General features: G+C 46.6%; 1 protein-coding gene across 50 annotated transcripts in view; it reads right to left on the reverse strand.

The window, feature by feature from the left end:
• LOC118373116 (WD repeat-containing protein 7) overlaps positions 1–17,633 on the reverse strand; it is a 401,772-nt gene that overhangs the window by 251,443 nt on the left and 132,696 nt on the right. For all 50 annotated transcript variants that reach the window (XR_008142316.1, XR_008142328.1, XR_008142323.1 and 47 more), the window contains one exon: positions 17,094–17,217. Coding sequence is in view for 7 of the 50 variants with exons in the window: in XM_052525011.1 (XP_052380971.1) it covers positions 17,094–17,217 (124 nt within the window). In the remaining 43 variants the exon portion in view is untranslated. The remainder of the gene's footprint in view (positions 1–17,093; positions 17,218–17,633) is intronic.

The raw sequence follows: 17,633 nt of genomic DNA on the forward strand, positions 1-17,633 counted from the left end.
TTTGTTGTATGTACTGTATGGGGGCCTTCGCCAAGGTTGTAATCTGAGCCCTGCACTCTTCAATATTTACATCAATGAATTGGCCACTATTCTTGAAAATTCCTTAGCCCCTGGTGTTAGTCTCCACAATTCAGAGGTTAAATGCCTACTCTTCTCAGATGACCTGTGCCTGCTGTCACCCACAGCACACGGCCTACAGCAGAGCCTGGACCTGCTAGAGCAGTACTGCCAGACCTGGGCCCTGGCAGTAAACCCCAAAATTACAAAAAATTCTGATTTTCCAGAGAAGATCCAGATCTCAGGGAATGAGACCAAAGTTCTCAATTGGTAGAATATATATAGAGTACTGTACACACTACAATTACTTAGGTTTAAAAAATAAGCTCAACTGGACACCTTAATGAGACAGTGAATGAACTGAGAGAGAAAGCACGCAGGGCATTCTACGCCATTAAAAAGCTCATTCAAATTGAAATACCTATTAAAATTTGGCTAAAAAATAATTGAATGTGACATTGAACCAATTGCACTTTATGGCAGCGAGGTTTGGGGTCCACTTGCAAAACAAGATTTCATCAAATGGGACAAACACCCCATTGAAACCCTGCATGCAGAGTTCTGTAAGATTCTCATACATGTCCAGAGGAAAACTACAAACAATGCATGCAGGGCAGAATTAGGCCAATATCCACTAATAATAACAACTCAAAAAATAGCAATTGTGTTTTGGAAACATCTAAAATACAGTGACCCCCTCTCATATCATTACCAAGCCCTGCAATGCCAAGACCTGAGCAAAGAAAAGAGTCCCCTCATCCAGCTGGTCCCGGGGCAGAGTTCACAAACCTGTTCTACTAACACACTGAAGCCTCAGTCCCCTCATCCAGCTGGTCCTGGGGCTGAGTTCACAAACCTGTTTTACTAACACACTGAAGCCTCAGTCCCCTCATCCAGCTGGTCCTGAGTTCACAAACCTGTTCTACTAACACACTGAAGCCTCAGGACCAGAACATCCAATCAACAGAATAAACCAGATTACAACATAGTCAAAACAAAACCACATTGTTTCCCAATAAGCACAAGCACAAACAACAAAAGCAAAATGCAGTGCAATCTTGCCCTAAATGGACAGTACACTGTGGCTAAATATTTGACCATGGTTACTGATCACAACCTTAGAAAAACGTTGACAAAGTACAGGCTCAGTGAGCACAGCCTTGAGAAGGGTAGACAGGGGAAAACCTGGCTCCCTGTAGAGGAAAGGCTGTGCAACCACTGCACAACAGCAGAACCTGGCTCCCTGTAGAGGAAAGGCTGTGAAACCACTGCACCACAGCAGAACCTGGCTCCCTGTAGAGGAAAGGCTGTGCAACCACTGCACCACAGCAGAACCTGGCTCCCTGTAGAGGAAAGGCTGTGCAACCACTGCACCACAGCAGAACCTGGCTCCCTGTAGAGGAAAGGCTGTGCAACCACTGCACCACAGCAGAACCTGGCTCCCTGTAGAGGAAAGGCTGTGCAACCACTGCACCACAGCAGAACCTGGCTCCCTGTAGAGGAAAGGCTGTGCAACCACTGCACCACAGCAGAACCTGGCTCCCTGTAGAGGAAAGGCTGTGCAACCACTGCACCACAGCAGAACCTGGCTCCCTGTAGAGGAAAGGCTGTGCAACCACTGCACCACAGCAGAACCTGAGACGTTTCAAAAATATAAAATAATTAGAGTGTCATTTCCCCTTATTCCACGTTTCAAAGACCTCCATGATGAGAGTAGGCTACCCGTCCTTTTGGGGAGGACGCAGAGAACTGTGGGTTGGCAGACCACTACATCAAAGACCTCTCTGATGAGAGTAGGCTACCCGTCCTTTTGGGGAGGACGCAGAGAGCTGTGGGTTGGCAGACCACTACATTGCTGCTTGCCATAAGTTGAGGGACAGTGTCTGACAAACCAACCAACCTGCACATGTCCTCTACTGTATGCTATGTTTTATTGTTCATTGTATGGTTATGTTGACCCTTGGTTATTGTTGTTACTGTTGTAATTTTGATACTTTTTATTTTCATATTATAAATATCCGAAGTGAGCTTTGGAAATATGTACATTGATACGTCATGCCAATAAAGCAAATTGAATTTGAGCGAGAGGCAGGCGAACAGAGAAAGAGAAATGAAGAAAGCAATAAAGCAGTGACTCGTGTTTTGAAGAGCGAGGGTTTTGGTCAGTAGCAGAGGGTTCATCTGTGAGGGTTTTGGTCAGTAGCAGAGGGTTCATCTGTGAGGGTTTTGGTCAGTAGCAGAGGGTTCATCTGTGAGGGTTTTGGTCAGTAGCAGAGGGTTCATCTGTGAGGGTTTTGGTCAGTAGCAGAGGGTACATCTGCAGGGGTTTTGGTCAGTAGCAAAGGGTTCATCTGCAGGGGTTTTGGTCAGTAGCAGAGGGTTCATCTGTGAGGGTTTTGGTCGGTAGCAGAGGGTACATCTGCAGGGGTTTTGGTCAGTAGCAGAGGGTTCATCTGCAAGGGTTTTGGTCAGTAGCAGAGGGTTCATCTGTGAGGGTTTTGGTCAGTAGCAGAGGGTACATCTGCAGGGGTTTTGGTCAGTAGCAAAGGGTTCATCTGCAGGGGTTTTGGTCAGTAGCAGAGGGTTCATCTGCAGGGGTTTTGGTCAGTAGCAGAGGGTTCATCTGCAGGGGTTTTGGTCAGTAGCAGAGGGTTCATCTGCAGGGGTTTTGGTCAGTAGCAGAGGGTTCATCTGTGAGGGTTTTGGTCGGTAGCAGAGGGTACATCTGCAGGGGTTTTGGTCAGTAGCAGAGGGTTCATCTGCAAGGGTTTTGGTCAGTAGCAGAGGGTTCATCTGCAGGGGTTTTGGTCAGTAGCAGAGGGTTCATCTGTGAGGGTTTTGGTCAGTAGCAGAGGGTTCATCTGCAAGGGTTTTGGTCAGTAGCAGAGGGTTCATCTGCAGGGGTTTTGGTCAGTAGCAGAGGGTTCATCTGTGAGGGTTTTGGTCAGTAGCAGAGGGTACATCTGCGAGGGTTTTGGTCAGTAGCAGAGGGTTCATCTGCAGGGGTTTTGGTCAGTAGCAGAGGGTTCATCTGCAGGGGTTTTGGTCAGTAGCAGAGGGTACATCTGCGAGGGTTTTGGTCAGTAGCAGAGGGTTCATCTGTGAGGATTTTGGTCAGTAGCAGAGGGTACATCTGCAGGGGTTTTGGTCAGTAGCAGAGGGTTCATCTGTGAGGGTTTTGGTCAGTAGCAGAGGGTTCATCTGCGAGGGTTTTGCTCAGTAGCAGAGGGTTCATCTGCAGGGGTTTTGGTCAGTAGCAGAGGGTACATCTGCAGGGGTTTTGGTCAGTAGCAGAGGGTTCATCTGCAGGGGTTTTGGTCAGTAGCAGAGGGTTCATCTGTGAGGGTTTTGGTCAGTAGCAGAGGGTTCATCTGTGAGGGTTTTGGTCAGTAGCAGAGGGTACATCTGCAGGGGTTTTGGTCAGTAGCAGAGGGTTCATCTGCAGGGGTTTTGGTCAGTAGCAGAGGGTTCATCTGTAGGGGTTTTGGTCAGTAGCAGAGGGTTCATCTGTGAGGGTTTTGGTCAGTAGCAGAGGGTACATCTGCGAGGGTTTTGGTCAGTAGCAGAGGGTTCATCTGCAGGGGTTTTGGTCAGTAGCAGAGGGTTCATCTGTGAGGGTTTTGGTCAGTAGCAGAGGGTACATCTGCGAGGGTTTTGGTCAGTAGCAGAGGGTACATCTGCAGGGGTTTTGGTCAGTAGCAGAGGGTTCATCTGTGAGGGTTTTGGTCAGTAGCAGAGGGTTCATCTGTGAGGGTTTTGGTCAGTAGCAGAGGGTTCATCTGTGAGGGTTTTGGTCAGTAGCAGAGGGTACATCTGCAGGGGTTTTGGTCAGTAACAGAGGGTACATCTGCGAGGGTTTTGGTCAGTAGCAGAGGGTACATCTGCGAGGGTTTTGGTCAGTAGCAGAGGGTACATCTGCGAGGGTTTTGGTCAGTAGCAGAGGGTTCATCTGCGAGGGTTTTGGTCAGTAGCAGAGGGTTCATCTGTGAGGGTTTTGGTCAGTAGCAGAGGGTTCATCTGCAGGGGTTTTGGTCAGTAGCAGAGGGTTCATCTGCAGGGGTTTTGGTCAGTAGCAGAGGGTTCATCTGCAGGGGTTTTGGTCAGTAGCAGAGGGTTCATCTGCAGGGGTTTTGGTCAGTAGCAGAGGGTTCATCTGCAGGGTTTTGGTCAGTAGCAGAGGGTTCATCTGCAGGGGTTTTGGTCAGTAGCAGAGGGTACATCTGCAGGGGTTTTGGTCAGTAGCAGAGGGTTCATCTGCAGGGGTTTTGGTCAGTAGCAGAGGGTTCATCTGCAGGGGTTTTGGTCAGTAGCAGAGGGTTCATCTGCAGGGGTTTTGGTCAGTAGCAGAGGGTACATCTGCAGGGGTTTTGGTCAGTAGCAGAGGGTACATCTGCAGGGGTTTTGGTCAGTAGCAGAGGGTTCATCTGCAGGGGTTTTGGTCAGTAGCAGAGGGTTCATCTGCAGGGGTTTTGGTCAGTAGCAGAGGGTACATCTGCAGGGGTTTTGGTCAGTAGCAGAGGGTTCATCTGCAGGGGTTTTGGTCAGTAGCAGAGGGTTCATCTGCAGGGGTTTTGGTCAGTAGCAGAGGGTTCATCTGCAGGGGTTAGGGTCAGACGAACTGTATTTGGTTTTCATGTGGAGGCAGCAACATCTCCAGACTATAATTGACAGATTCCTTTATTACATGCCTCCACCTAACAGTCCTCCGCTGTGGCCCATAGACTCTGGTCTAAAGTAGCGCACCACGTAGGGAATAGGGTGCCATATGGTCCTGGTCTAAAGTAGTGAACTACATAGGGAACAGGGCTCTGGTCTAAAGTAGAGCACTACGTAGGGAATATGTCTCTGGTCTAAAGTAGGGCACTACATAGGGAGTAGGGCTCTGGTCTAAAGTAGGGCACTACGTCAGGAACATGGTTCTGGTCTAAATTAGGTCAATACGTAGGGAATAGTGTGCCATTTGGGACGCATACCCAGCTCTAAATAGCATCCACTTTTACCACGTCGTGGTACAGCAGGAAGTCATGGAGGGATGCTGTCTGAAGACTGCTCTCTAGGAGGGATGCTGTCTGAAGACTGCTCTCTAGGAGGGATGCTGTCTGAAGACTGCTCTCTAGGAGGAACAGTCCTCACAGAGACAGACCAACCAGAGACACCTGACAGACTTCAGGTCGATGTAAATAGTCGCGCGTCAGGATGAAAGCCCCAGATCCTGACCCAACTAATGATTTAGGACATAGGAGAGGAGGGTCCACAGTTTGAATAACTCTGCTCTGATCAAGCGGAGAGGAGTCCCTCGATCCTGACTAGTCTCCCAGTCCCTACAACTGAAAAACACCTCCACAACATGATGCTACCACCCCCATGCTTCACCGTAGGGATGGTGCCAGGTTTCCTCCAGACGTGACGATTGGCATTCAGGCCAAAGAGTTCAATCTTGGTTTCATCAGACCAGAGAATCTTGTTTTACTGAGGAGTGGCTTCTGTCTGGCCACTCCACCATAAAGGCCAGACTGGTGGAGTGCTGCAGAGATGGTTGTCCTTCTGGAAGGTTCTCCCATCTCCACAGAGGAACTCTGGAGCTCTGTCAGAGTGACCATCGGGTTCTTGGTCCCCTCTCTGAACAAGGCCCTTCTCCCCCAATTGCTCAGTTTGGACCGGGCGGCCAGCTCTAGGATAATTCTTGGAAATCGGAACTAGACACTTTGGATTTTTGTTTTATTGTAATTTAAATGGAATTGTAAAAACATGTAATCTTTAGAATTTACATGGAACGTAAATATTTTTTACATTTCCCAGTTAATAGAATGAATGCACATATCATTTGAAAAACTGTCTGAACAGTGACATGATCAGCCTCAAAACCAGATTTAAATTGAAGTCAAAATCGGAATTTGTTAAATTGTTTATTTTAGGGCATCTTTCACCCTGCCAGCTCCAATTAGTTCTATTGAGCACTGTGGCACCAACTCGCCTTACGAATGTTCTAATCCCCGTTTGTTGATTTGATTTGTTGTACTATGTCACAATGGCAGCTTCGTTATAGTTGGCAATGAGACCACCTCACGTTGTTTATAGTTCAAATGTAAACAACAAATTACTCAGAACTCTTGAGGTCATCCCATTGCTTACTATAGGGAAATATAGGTAGGTCTCTCTATTTTGCCAAATATCTCGAAATGTGTATATTTAGATACTTTTCAATTCGGACACCATGTTAATCATGAGAATCTCATCTTTCGAATGATGTAAGGCTGGGCAGTGCATCTCGTTGTCATCAAACGCTAGACCAGAAATAGAAGATTGCCTTTTTTCCCCTACTTCCTCATTACGCAGACATAAGCACACTTCGCACCATTGAGGTGCGGATGTTTACTTTCTACACAAGTTGTTAAGAACAGATTGTAGTGTTAAAAAAAGGGATACCTTTTTCAGTGTCATTTAGGCTAAAAGGAATTCTAAGCGCCCCTCCAGTCAAAACAGCCTCGGAGAACGGTTGATGCTATTGGCTTGCGCTAGTGTTCCAGTTTAGCCAACGTTCTTCAGACGTTTTTCAGCCTTGGGTGAATTTTGACTCCTATTGTCCAGCCTACCCTTAGTTCCAGTGAAGGGAAATCTTAACGCTGCAGCATACAATGATATTCTAGACGATTCTGTGCTTCCAACTTGGTGGCAACAGTTTGGGGGAAGGCCCTTTCCCGTTTCAGCATGACAATGCCACCTGTGCACAAAGCGAGGTCAATACAGAAATGGTTTACCGAGATTGGAGTGGAAGAACTTGACTGGCCTGCACAGAGCCCTGACATCAACCCAATCGAATACATTTGGGATGAATTAGAATTCCGACTGCGAGCCAGGTCTAATCGCCCAACATCATTGTTCCCGACCTCACTAATGCTCGTGGCTGAATGGAAGCAAGTCCCCGCAGCAATGTTCCAACATCTAGTGGAAAGCCTTCCCAGAAGAGTGGAGGCTGCTATAGCAGCAATGTTCCAACATCTAGTGGAAAGCCTTCCCAGAAGAGTGGAGGCTGTTATAGCAGCAATGTTCCAACATCTAGTGGAAAGCCTTCCCAGAAGAGTGGAGGCTGCTATAGCAGCAATGTTCCAACATCTAGTGGAAAGCCTTCCCAGAAGAGTGGAGGCTGTTATAGCAGCAATGTTCCAACATCTAGTGGAAAGCCTTCCCAGAAGAGTGGAGGCTGTTATAGCAGCAATGTTCCAACATCTAGTGGAAAGCCTTCCCAGAAGAGTGGAGGCTGTTATAGCAGCAATGTTCCAACATCTAGTGGAAAGCCTTCCCAGAAGAGTGGAGGCTGTTATAGCAGCAATGTTCCAACATCTAGTGGAAAGCCTTCCCAGAAGAGTGGAGGCTGTTATAGCAGCAATGTTCCAACATCTAGTGGAAAGCCTTCCCAGAAGAGTGGAGGCTGTTATAGCAGCAATGTTCCAACATCTAGTGGAAAGCCTTCCCAGAAGAGTGGAGGCTGTTATAGCAGCAATGTTCCAACATCTAGTGGAAAGCCTTCCCAGAAGAGTGGAGGCTGTTATAGCAGCAATGTTCCAACATCTAGTGGAAAGCCTTCCCAGAAGAGTGGAGGCTGTTATAGCAGCAATGTTCCAACATCTAGTGGAAAGCCTTCCCAGAAGAGTGGAGGCTGTTATAGCAGCAATGTTCCAACATCTAGTGGAAAGCCTTCCCAGAAGTGTGGAGGCTGTTATAGCAGCCATGTTCCAACATCTAGTGGAAAGCCTTCCCAGAAGAGTGGAGGCTGTTATAGCAGCAATGTTCCTACATCTAGTGGAAAGCCTTCCCAGAAGAGTGGAGGCTGTTATAGCAGCCATGTTCCTACATCTAGTGGAAAGCCTTCCCAGAAGAGTGGAGGCTGTTATAGCAGCCATGTTCCTACATCTAGTGGAAAGCCTTCCCAGAAGTGTGGAGGCTGTTATAGCAGCAATGTTCCAACATCTAGTGGAAAGCCTTCCCAGAAGTGTGGAGGCTGTTATAGCAGCAATGTTACAACATCTAGTGGAAAGCCTTCCCAGAAGTGTGGAGGCTGTTATAGCAGCAATGTTCCAACATCTAGTGGAAAGCCTTCCCAGAAGAGTGGAGGCTGTTATAGCAGCAATGTTCCAACATCTAGTGGAAAGCCTTCCCAGAAGTGTGGAGGCTGTTATAGCAGCAATGTTCCAACATCTAGTGGAAAGCCTTCCCAGAAGTGTGGAGGCTGTTATAGCAGCAATGTTCCAACATCTAGTGGAAAGCCTTCCCAGAAGTGTGGAGGCTGTTATAGCAGCAATGTTCCAACATCTAGTGGAAAGCCTTCCCAGAAGTGTGGAGGCTGTTATAGCAGCAATGTTCCAACATCTAGTGGAAAGCCTTCCCAGAAGTGTGGAGGCTGTTATAGCAGCAATGTTCCAACATCTAGTGGAAAGCCTTCCCAGAAGTGTGGAGGCTGTTATAGCAGCAATGTTCCAACATCTAGTGGAAAGCCTTCCCAGAAGAGTGGAGGCTGTTATAGCAGCAATGTTCCAACATCTAGTGGAAAGCCTTCCCAGAAGAGTGGAGGCTGTTATAGCAGCAATGTTCCAACATCTAGTGGAAAGCCTTCCCAGAAGAGTGGAGGCTGTTATAGCAGCAATGTTCCAACATCTAGTGGAAAGCCTTCCCAGAAGTGTGGAGGCTGTTATAGCAGCAATGTTCCAACATCATTTAACTCCATATTAATGCCCATCATTGTGAAATAGATGTTTGACGAGCAGGTGTCCACGTACTTTTAGTCATGCAGGGTACATTCCTCACAAATAAACCGGATAAAAATAAATTTAAAAAACAGAGAACTCACCGTTAACCTTTCCGTTAACATTTCTCCAATAATAACAAATAATTCAATGGCTATGTTTTCCAAGCCATATCAACAACATACTCCTCATAGGAATAAACTGGTTTCCATTTTATGCTCTTGTAAATTTTACCTCCCTGTAAAAGGTCACTTATTCATTGCCTTGGTTTGGCTCTACTCCCTCAACATGGCCGTGTGTGTGTGTGTGTGTGTGTGTGTGTGTGTGTGTGTGTGTGTGTGTGTGTGTGTGTGTGTGTGTGTGTGTGTGTGTGTGTCTCTCAGCATGGCCGCTTCTGTACACCATTGTGCATCGGTGACCTTTCCACTGTAACAGATCTGCTTAGGTGCAGAGGAAGTGTAAAGTTTACGAGGGGAGAATTAACAGCAGGTAGGACATCTTAGCTAGCCTACACTTAGGGGCATAGAGTACTGTAGGTACAGTGGTGCTTTTTCAAATGAAAGTGTGGAGTCCCTGCACCAAGCAAATATATACATACATCTATCTGGATTAGAACCACACGTTGTATAGACACATAGAGCCATCTGGATTAGAACCACACGTTGTATAGACACAGAGCCATCTGGATTAGAACCACACGTTGTATAAACACATAGAGCCATCTGGATTAGAACCACACGTTGTATAGACACAGAGCCATCTGGATTAGAACCACACGTTGTATAAACACATAGAGCCATCTGGATTAGAACCACACGTTGTATAGACACAGAGCCATCTGGATTAGAACCACACGTTGTATAGACACAGAGCCATCTGGATTAGAACCACACGTTGTATAGACACAGAGCATCTGGATTAGAACCACACGTTGTATAGACACATAGAGCCATCTGGATTAGAACCACACGTTGTATAGACACATAGAGCCATCTGGATTAGAACCACACGTTGTATAGACACAGAGCATCTGGATTAGAACCACACGTTGTATAGACACATAGAGCCATCTGGATTAGAACCACACGTTGTATAGAGACACATACAGCCATATGGATTAGAACCACACATTGTATAGACACATAGAGCCATCTGGATTAGAACCACACGTTTTATAGACACATAGAGCCATCTGGATTAGAACCACACGTTTTATAGACACATAGAGCCATCTGGATTAGAACCACACGTTGTATAGACACATACAGCTAGCTGGGTTAGAACCACACGTTGTATAGACACAGAGCCATCTGGATTAGTATGGTAGTGTGTGGTGAGTCAATTCTAACCCAGGTCTACATAGGATCTGTCACATTCTCCCTGCCTGGACCAAACCTCTGTATACATGCTGCCAGGCCAACAGCCATGTAGCAGCGCAGGCAGGCAGAGAGACCAGAGACCCGTCCCAGAGCGCTTTGGGGAGGCAGCGAGACCAGAGACCCGTCCCAGAGCGCTTTGGGGAGGCAGAGAGACCAGAAACCCGTCCCAGAGCGCTTTGGGGAGGCAGAGAGACCAGAAACCCGTCCCAGAGCGCTTTGGGGAGGCAGAGAGACCAGAAACCCGTCCCAGAGCGCTTTGGGGAGGCAGAGAGACCCATCCCAGAGCGCTTTGGGGAGGCAGAGAGACCTGCAGAGGAAAACGAAAAGATATCCGATTCACTGACCCCTGCCGCCTTGTTCCCCTGCCGCCTTGTTCCCCTGCCGCCTTCAGCCGCCACGACTCTCTCAATTCAATTTAAGGAGCTTTGTTGGCATGTGAAACATGTTTACATTGCCAAAGCAAGTGAAATAAATAAACCAAATTTAACTCCCCCTCCCCTTTCTCTCTCAATCTCTCCCCCTCCCCGTGGTAACACTAGACTGAGCAGCAAAAGTCCGTTGCCATGGCAGCTGTTCCCCAGAGCCACCGGTGTCTGTCCCGTCAGTGTGGCCTGGTGGCTCCACCGTTGTGGACATGGCACAACCCCTCTCTTCCAGGACCACACACAGCAGCACAGATCAGAGGAGAAGCTGGGGATAAAGATATCCTCTGTGGGCTGGATGACGAAATGTAGAGAGGGATGGACGGATGGAGAAATGTAGAGAGGGATGGACGGATGGGAGAGAGGGATGGAGGGAAGAGGAGGATGCCTCCCTGGGGGGGTTCCACTCTGCATTAATTATTCAGCCCTGGTGGCAGGCAGGCAGATAAGCCGTTTCTAACTTCAGCCTCCATGTCTCCATTTCTGAAAGTCACAAATACGGTGCTTTCGGGAAAGTATTCAGACCCTTCGACTTTACCACATTTAATTACGTTACAGCCTTATTCTAAAACCTATTCAATAAAACAATATCCTAAGCAATTTACCCATAATGACATCACAATGCTCCATAATGACATCACAATGCCCCATAATGACATCCCCAAGACTCGGAATTGAGCTAAGGTGCGTCCAGGTTCCATTGATCATTCTTGGAATGTTTCTACAACTTGCAGTCCACCTGTGTAGTAAATTAAATTGATTGGATATGATTTGGAAAGACAAACACCGGTCTTTATAATAAAAGGTCCCACCGTTGACAGTGCACGTCAGAGCAAAAACCAAGCCATGAGGTCCAAGGAATTGTCTGTAAGAGCTCCAAGGCAGGATTGTGTCTCCGAGGCAGATCTGGGGAAGGGTACCAAAAACACTTCTGCAGCATTGAAGGACCCCAAGAACACAGTGGCCTCCATCATTCTTAAATGGAAGGAGGTTTGGGACCAACAAGACTCTTCCTAGAGAATACATATGAAATGTGATACTTAATTTAAAAATATATATTTTATACATGTCCTAACATTCATAAAAACCTGTTTTTGCTTTGTCATTATGGAGTATCGGGTGTAGATTGATGAGCGGGTAAAAAACATTGAATTAATTTTAGAACAAGGCTGTAACGTAACAATGTGGAAATCAAAGGGGTCTGAATATTTTCTCTAAAATTCAATGGCCTTTATTCATATTTTCACAACATCTTGCTGTTGTGATGGAAGTCTGAAGATCTGAAGTTTACATACACCTTAGCCAAATACATTTCAACTCAGTTTTTCACAATTCTTGACATTTAATCCTAGTAAAAATTCCCTGTCTTAAGTCAGTTAGGATCACCACTTTAGTTTAAGAATGTGAAATGTGAGAATAATAGTAGAGATAATGATTTATTTCAGCTTTTATTTCTTTCATCGTTTGTAGGCCTCCTTGCTCGCACACACTTTTCAGTCCTGCCCACAAATGTTCTATAGGATTGAGGTCAGGGCTTTGTGATGGCCACTGTACATACCTCGACTTTGTTGTCCTTAAGCCATTTTGTCAACTTTTGAAGTATGCTTGGGGTCATTGTCCATTTGGAAGACCCTACCAACAGGTATAAATTACCTCAACTAACCTGTACCCCCGCACACTGACTCGCTACCGGTACCCCCCTGTATATAACCTTGCTACTGTTATTGTGATACTGGAGTCTATTTGGTAAATATTTCCTTAACTATTTCTTGAACTGCTGTGTTGGTTAACTTCCTATGGCTGGGGGCAGTAATGAGTAGCTTGGATGAGTAAGGTGCCCAGAGTAAACTGCCTGCTACTCAGGCCCAGAAGCTAAGGTATGCATAATATTAGTAGATTTGAATAGAAAACACACTGATGTTTCTAAAACTGTTTGAATGATGTATGTGACTAGAACAGATCTCATATGGCAGGCAAAAACCTGAGAAAAAAAATCCAACCAGGAAGTGGGAAATCTGAGGTTTGTAGGTTTTCAAGTCTTTGCCTATCCAATACACAGTGTAAAATTTGGTCCGATTGCACTTCCGAAGGCTTCCACAAGATGTCAACAGTCTTTAGAACCTTGTTTCAGGCTTCCACTGTGAAGGGGAATAAGATCTGTTTGACTAAGAGGTCTGGTAGAATGCCGTGAGCACGAGCTCTGTTGCTTTTCATTTCTAAAGACAAAGGAATTGTCCGGTTGGAATATTATTGAAGATTAATGATAAAAATATCCTAAAGATTGATTCTACACATCATTTGACATGTTTCTACTAACTGGAACTGAAACTGTCGTCTGAACAAAGTGCCTGTGGATTTGTGAACTAAACGTGCGAACAAAAAGGAGGTATTTGTACATAAATTATGGACTTTATCGAACAAAACAAACATTTATTGTGGAACTGGGATTCCAGGGAGTGCATTCCGATGAAGATTAAAATTAAGTGACTATTTATAATGCTATTTCTGACTTCTGTTGACTCCACAACATGGCGGGTATCTGTATGGCTTGTTTTGGTGCCTGAGCGCTGTGATTGCACGGTGTGCTTTTTCCGTAACGCTTTTTTGAAATCTGACACAGCAGTTGCATTAAGGAGAAGTATATCTTTAATTCCATGTATAACACATATATTTTCATCAACATTCATGATGAGTATTTCTGTAAATTGGATGTGGCTCTATGCAAAATCACCGAATGTTTTGGAAGCAAAACATTACTGAACATAACGCGCCAATGTAAACTGAGATTTTTGGATATAAATATGAACTTTATCGAACAAAACATACATGTATTGTGTAACATGAAGTCCTATGAGTGCCATCTGATGAAGATCATCAAAGGTTAGTGATTCATTTGATCTATTTCTGCTTTTTGTGACTCTTCTCTTTGGCTGGAAAAATTGCTTTTTTTCTGTGACTTGGCGCTGACCTAACAATCGCATGGTATGCTTTCGTCATAAAGCCTTTTTGAAATCGGACCCTATGGTGGGATTAACAACACGTTTATCTCCTGCACTTTCACTGGCTGTTGTCAAATCGATCCCGTTAACGGGATTTCAGCCGTATGTTAAGGGCTTGTAGGTAAGCATTTCACGGTAAGTTCTACACCTGCATTCGACGCATGTGACAAATACAGTTTGATTTGATGTCACAGAAGATGTTTATTGCCATGGCTCTCTGATCGTTCACAGCAGCGCTGATATCTAGGCTGATTTTTTTGTGTGCTCTAGGGCAACGGTGTCTAGACGGAACTTGTATTTGTGATCTTGGCAACTGGACCTTTTTTGGAACACCATTATTGTTTGCCTTACTGAGATTTACTGTCAGGGCCCAGGTCTGACAAGCTGTGCAGAAGATCTAGGAACTGCTATAGGCCCTCCTTGGTTGGTGACAGAAGCACCAGATCATGAGCAAACAGTAGACATTTGACTTCAGAATCTAATAGGGTGAGCCAGACTGTTCTAGTGCCCTCACCAATTAATTTATATACTCTATATGTTGATGCGGGTGGGGCTCAAGGTGCATCCTTGTCTCACCCCACGGCCCTGAGGAAAGAAACGTGTATTTTGCCCATTTTAACCAAAACACTTGTTTTCATACGTTTTAAACTGTTGCATGTTTTTCCCCCAACACTTTCCATCAATCTATATAGCAGCCCTCACACCAAATGTATATAGCAGCCCTCACACCAAATGTATATAGCAGCCCTCACACCAAATGTATATAGCAGCCCTCACACCAAATGTATATAGCAGCCCTCACACCAAATGTATATAGCAGCCCTCACACCAAATGTATATAGCAGCCCTCACACCAAATGTATATAGCAGCCCTCACACCAAATGTATATAGCAGCCCTCACACCAAATGTATATAGCAGCCCTCACACCAAATGTATATAGCAGCCCTCACACCAAATGTATATAGCAGCCCTCACACCAAATGTATATAGCAGCCCTCACACCAAATGTATATAGCAGCCCTCACACCAAATTGAGTGAAAAGTTTTTTTTTTAAATCAATATGCATTAAGGACTTTGCTTTTGTTTTGTTTGTTTGTCAATTAGGGTGTGCTGGGTAAATACATGGTCTTTCGTATGGTAATTTGGTAAAAAGCCAATTACATTTGGGGGGGGGTTCTACGCTGACATATGGATTTGATACATTTAATCACCACTTTAGTTATTCTAAAAAATATATATAAAAAATGATTTGGTAAAATATTTAAATTTGGCCTTCACTACTATTGCATTGAATAACACACATTCATGAATGTGACGGACCGGCATGATTCGGTCTCATGTAGCGAATTTAAAAAATATAAATATATATATATTTTTATATTGGATAAATGTTTAGTGAGTTCCAATTGTTAGAGCCATTGGATTCTTCATTGAGTTGATGGCTGACTTGCTGTTCCTTCTTTTTCCGTAGCGTATTTCTGTAATGTTGTAGTGTTTCACCATAGTGAAGGTGTGTTTACTCGTGTTTTCTTGGTCTGTGTGTTTCTGGTTGGAATAGGTTTCCACATGCACTATATATAGTACCAAAGTAGTGCACAATATATAGTACCAAAGTAGTGCACTATATATAGTACCAAAGTAGTGCACTATATATAGTATCAAAGTAGTGCACAATATATAGTACCAAAGTAGTGCACTATATATAGTAACAAAGTAGTGCACGATATATAGTACCAAAGTAGTGCACTATATATAGTACCAAAGTAGTGCACAATATATAGTACCAAAGTAGTGCACTATATATAGTACCAAAGTAGTGCACTATATATAGTACCAAAGTAGTGCACTATATATAGTACCAAAGTAGTGCACTGTATATTATATAGTGAGAACGTCTGTCCGTCTGTCTGAGCCTCATTACCTTGTCTAATGTATTTAGCCAGTAAATACACCCTGATAGTAGGGTCAGGCTAAATGTTGGAATGGGGCTAATTGGTTAATGCTTTGAGAGGCACGGCCACTTACATCACATTGCGGACACACACACACACACACACACACACACACACACACACCTCAACAAGATATTCATCTCTATCAGGGGATGGATCAGCAGCTCAATAACACAGTACACTTTCAAAACACCACTGTGACACTCCCACACTGCCTTCCCATGCATCGTGTGCGTTTGTCCCATACGCTGTGACGTCAGGGCGTATGGCAGACATCAACTCAATGACGTCAGGGAAGCGGCGTCCCCGTGAAGCCTGGCTTCTCTTGATTCTGCCCACTATCAATAACATCTGACCTGTGTGATCAATACAGGAGCTGTGTGTAAAGAAACACAAGTCCCTCTCCCCACACGCGCGCGCACACATCTCTCTCTTCCCGTCTCAACGCCCACGCCGTACCACAGAAGCTCAATTCGAAGGCTTCGATCAGCCGCTCACAATCCATTATTTCGTTCCGTGTTCTGGTACATTTCTTTGGTTCTTCGTTGTTTATAATAAGAGCTCACGACCCCTCTATCCCACAACTTTTGTTCTGACGGACAAAGAGCACCTAGGAAATAAGTGTTGTAAAGAACTGAGAACACAGTAAAACAGATAAAGGAAAGGCAGCTCTGACTGAGGTTGGCTATAGAATATGACTGACTGCCCACTGATGTTATAGACTGTATCCCCGCCCGCACACCCTGCCCCACAAGGCCCCACACGCCCCTACACCTGGCCACACAAGGCCCCACACGCCCCTACACCTGGCCACACAAGGCCCCACACGCCCCTACACCCTGCCCCACAAGGCCCCACACGCCCCTACACCCTGCCCCACAAGGCCCCACACGCCCCTACACCTGGCCCCACAAGGCACCACACGCCCCTACACCTGGCCCCACACGCCCCTACACCCTGCCCCACACGCCCCTACACCCTGCCCCACAAGGCCCCACACGCCCCTACACCCTGCCCCACAAGGCCCCACACGCCCCTACACCCTGCCCCACAAGGCCCCACACGCCCCTACACCCCTGCCCCACAAGGCCCCACACGCCCCTACACCCTGCCCCACAAGGCCCCACACGCCCCTACACCCTGCCCCACAAGGCCCCACACGCCCCTACACCCTGCCCCACAAGGCCCCACACGCCCCTACACCCTGCCCCACAAGGCCCCACACGCCCCTACACCCTGCCCCACAAGGCCCCACACGCCCCTACCACCTGCCCCACAAGGCCCCACACACCCCTACACCCTGCCCCACACGCCCCTACACCTGGCCCCACAAGGCCCCACACGCCCCTACACCCTGCCCCACAAGGCACCACACGCCCCCTACACCCTGCCCCACAAGCCCCTACACCCTGCCCCACAAGGCCCCACACGCCCCTACACCCTGCCCCACAAGGCCCCACACGCCCCTACACCCTGCCCCACAAGGCCCCACACGCCCCCACACCCTCCCGGCCCCACACGCCCGCACACGTAGACTTACGTGAGCTGACTTGATCCACGTACTGGGGCAGGTAGGGGGCCCACAGGTCGATGGTGTCCTTCCTGCCGGACTGACCAATCCTCCGCAGCTCAGCCAGGAGCAGGGCCTGGGCCGCTTCTCTCACCTAGTGGAGAAAGACCCAGGATATTAACATCAGTAGCTGACAACAGAGACATCCCAACAGGAAGGACACCAGTCAGTCTCTCAGGGTGTAAGCTGGTGGACAGACACGCACAGGTTATGGAAGCTAATAAAACACAAGTTATGAAACTGGAAGCTAATAAAATAATATGTCATTTAGCAAACACTTTTATCCAAATCGCCTTAAAAGTGTAAATGTGTGCAGACATTTTCAAAATGGGTGGCCCCAGTGTGAATCGCACCAACGACCCTTGACGTCTGCAAGCGCCACGCTCGACCAACGGAGAAACACAGGTCGGTCTACAGCATGTGAGGAAGATAACCCCCAACCCTGGCCTGAGCTAACCCCCAACCCTGGCCTGAGCTAACCCCCAACCCTGGCCTGAGCTAACCCCCAAC

Source organism: Oncorhynchus keta, chromosome 9, assembly GCF_023373465.1.
Source record: "Oncorhynchus keta strain PuntledgeMale-10-30-2019 chromosome 9, Oket_V2, whole genome shotgun sequence".
In the NCBI taxonomy this organism is placed as follows: Eukaryota; Metazoa; Chordata; class Actinopteri; order Salmoniformes; family Salmonidae; genus Oncorhynchus; species Oncorhynchus keta.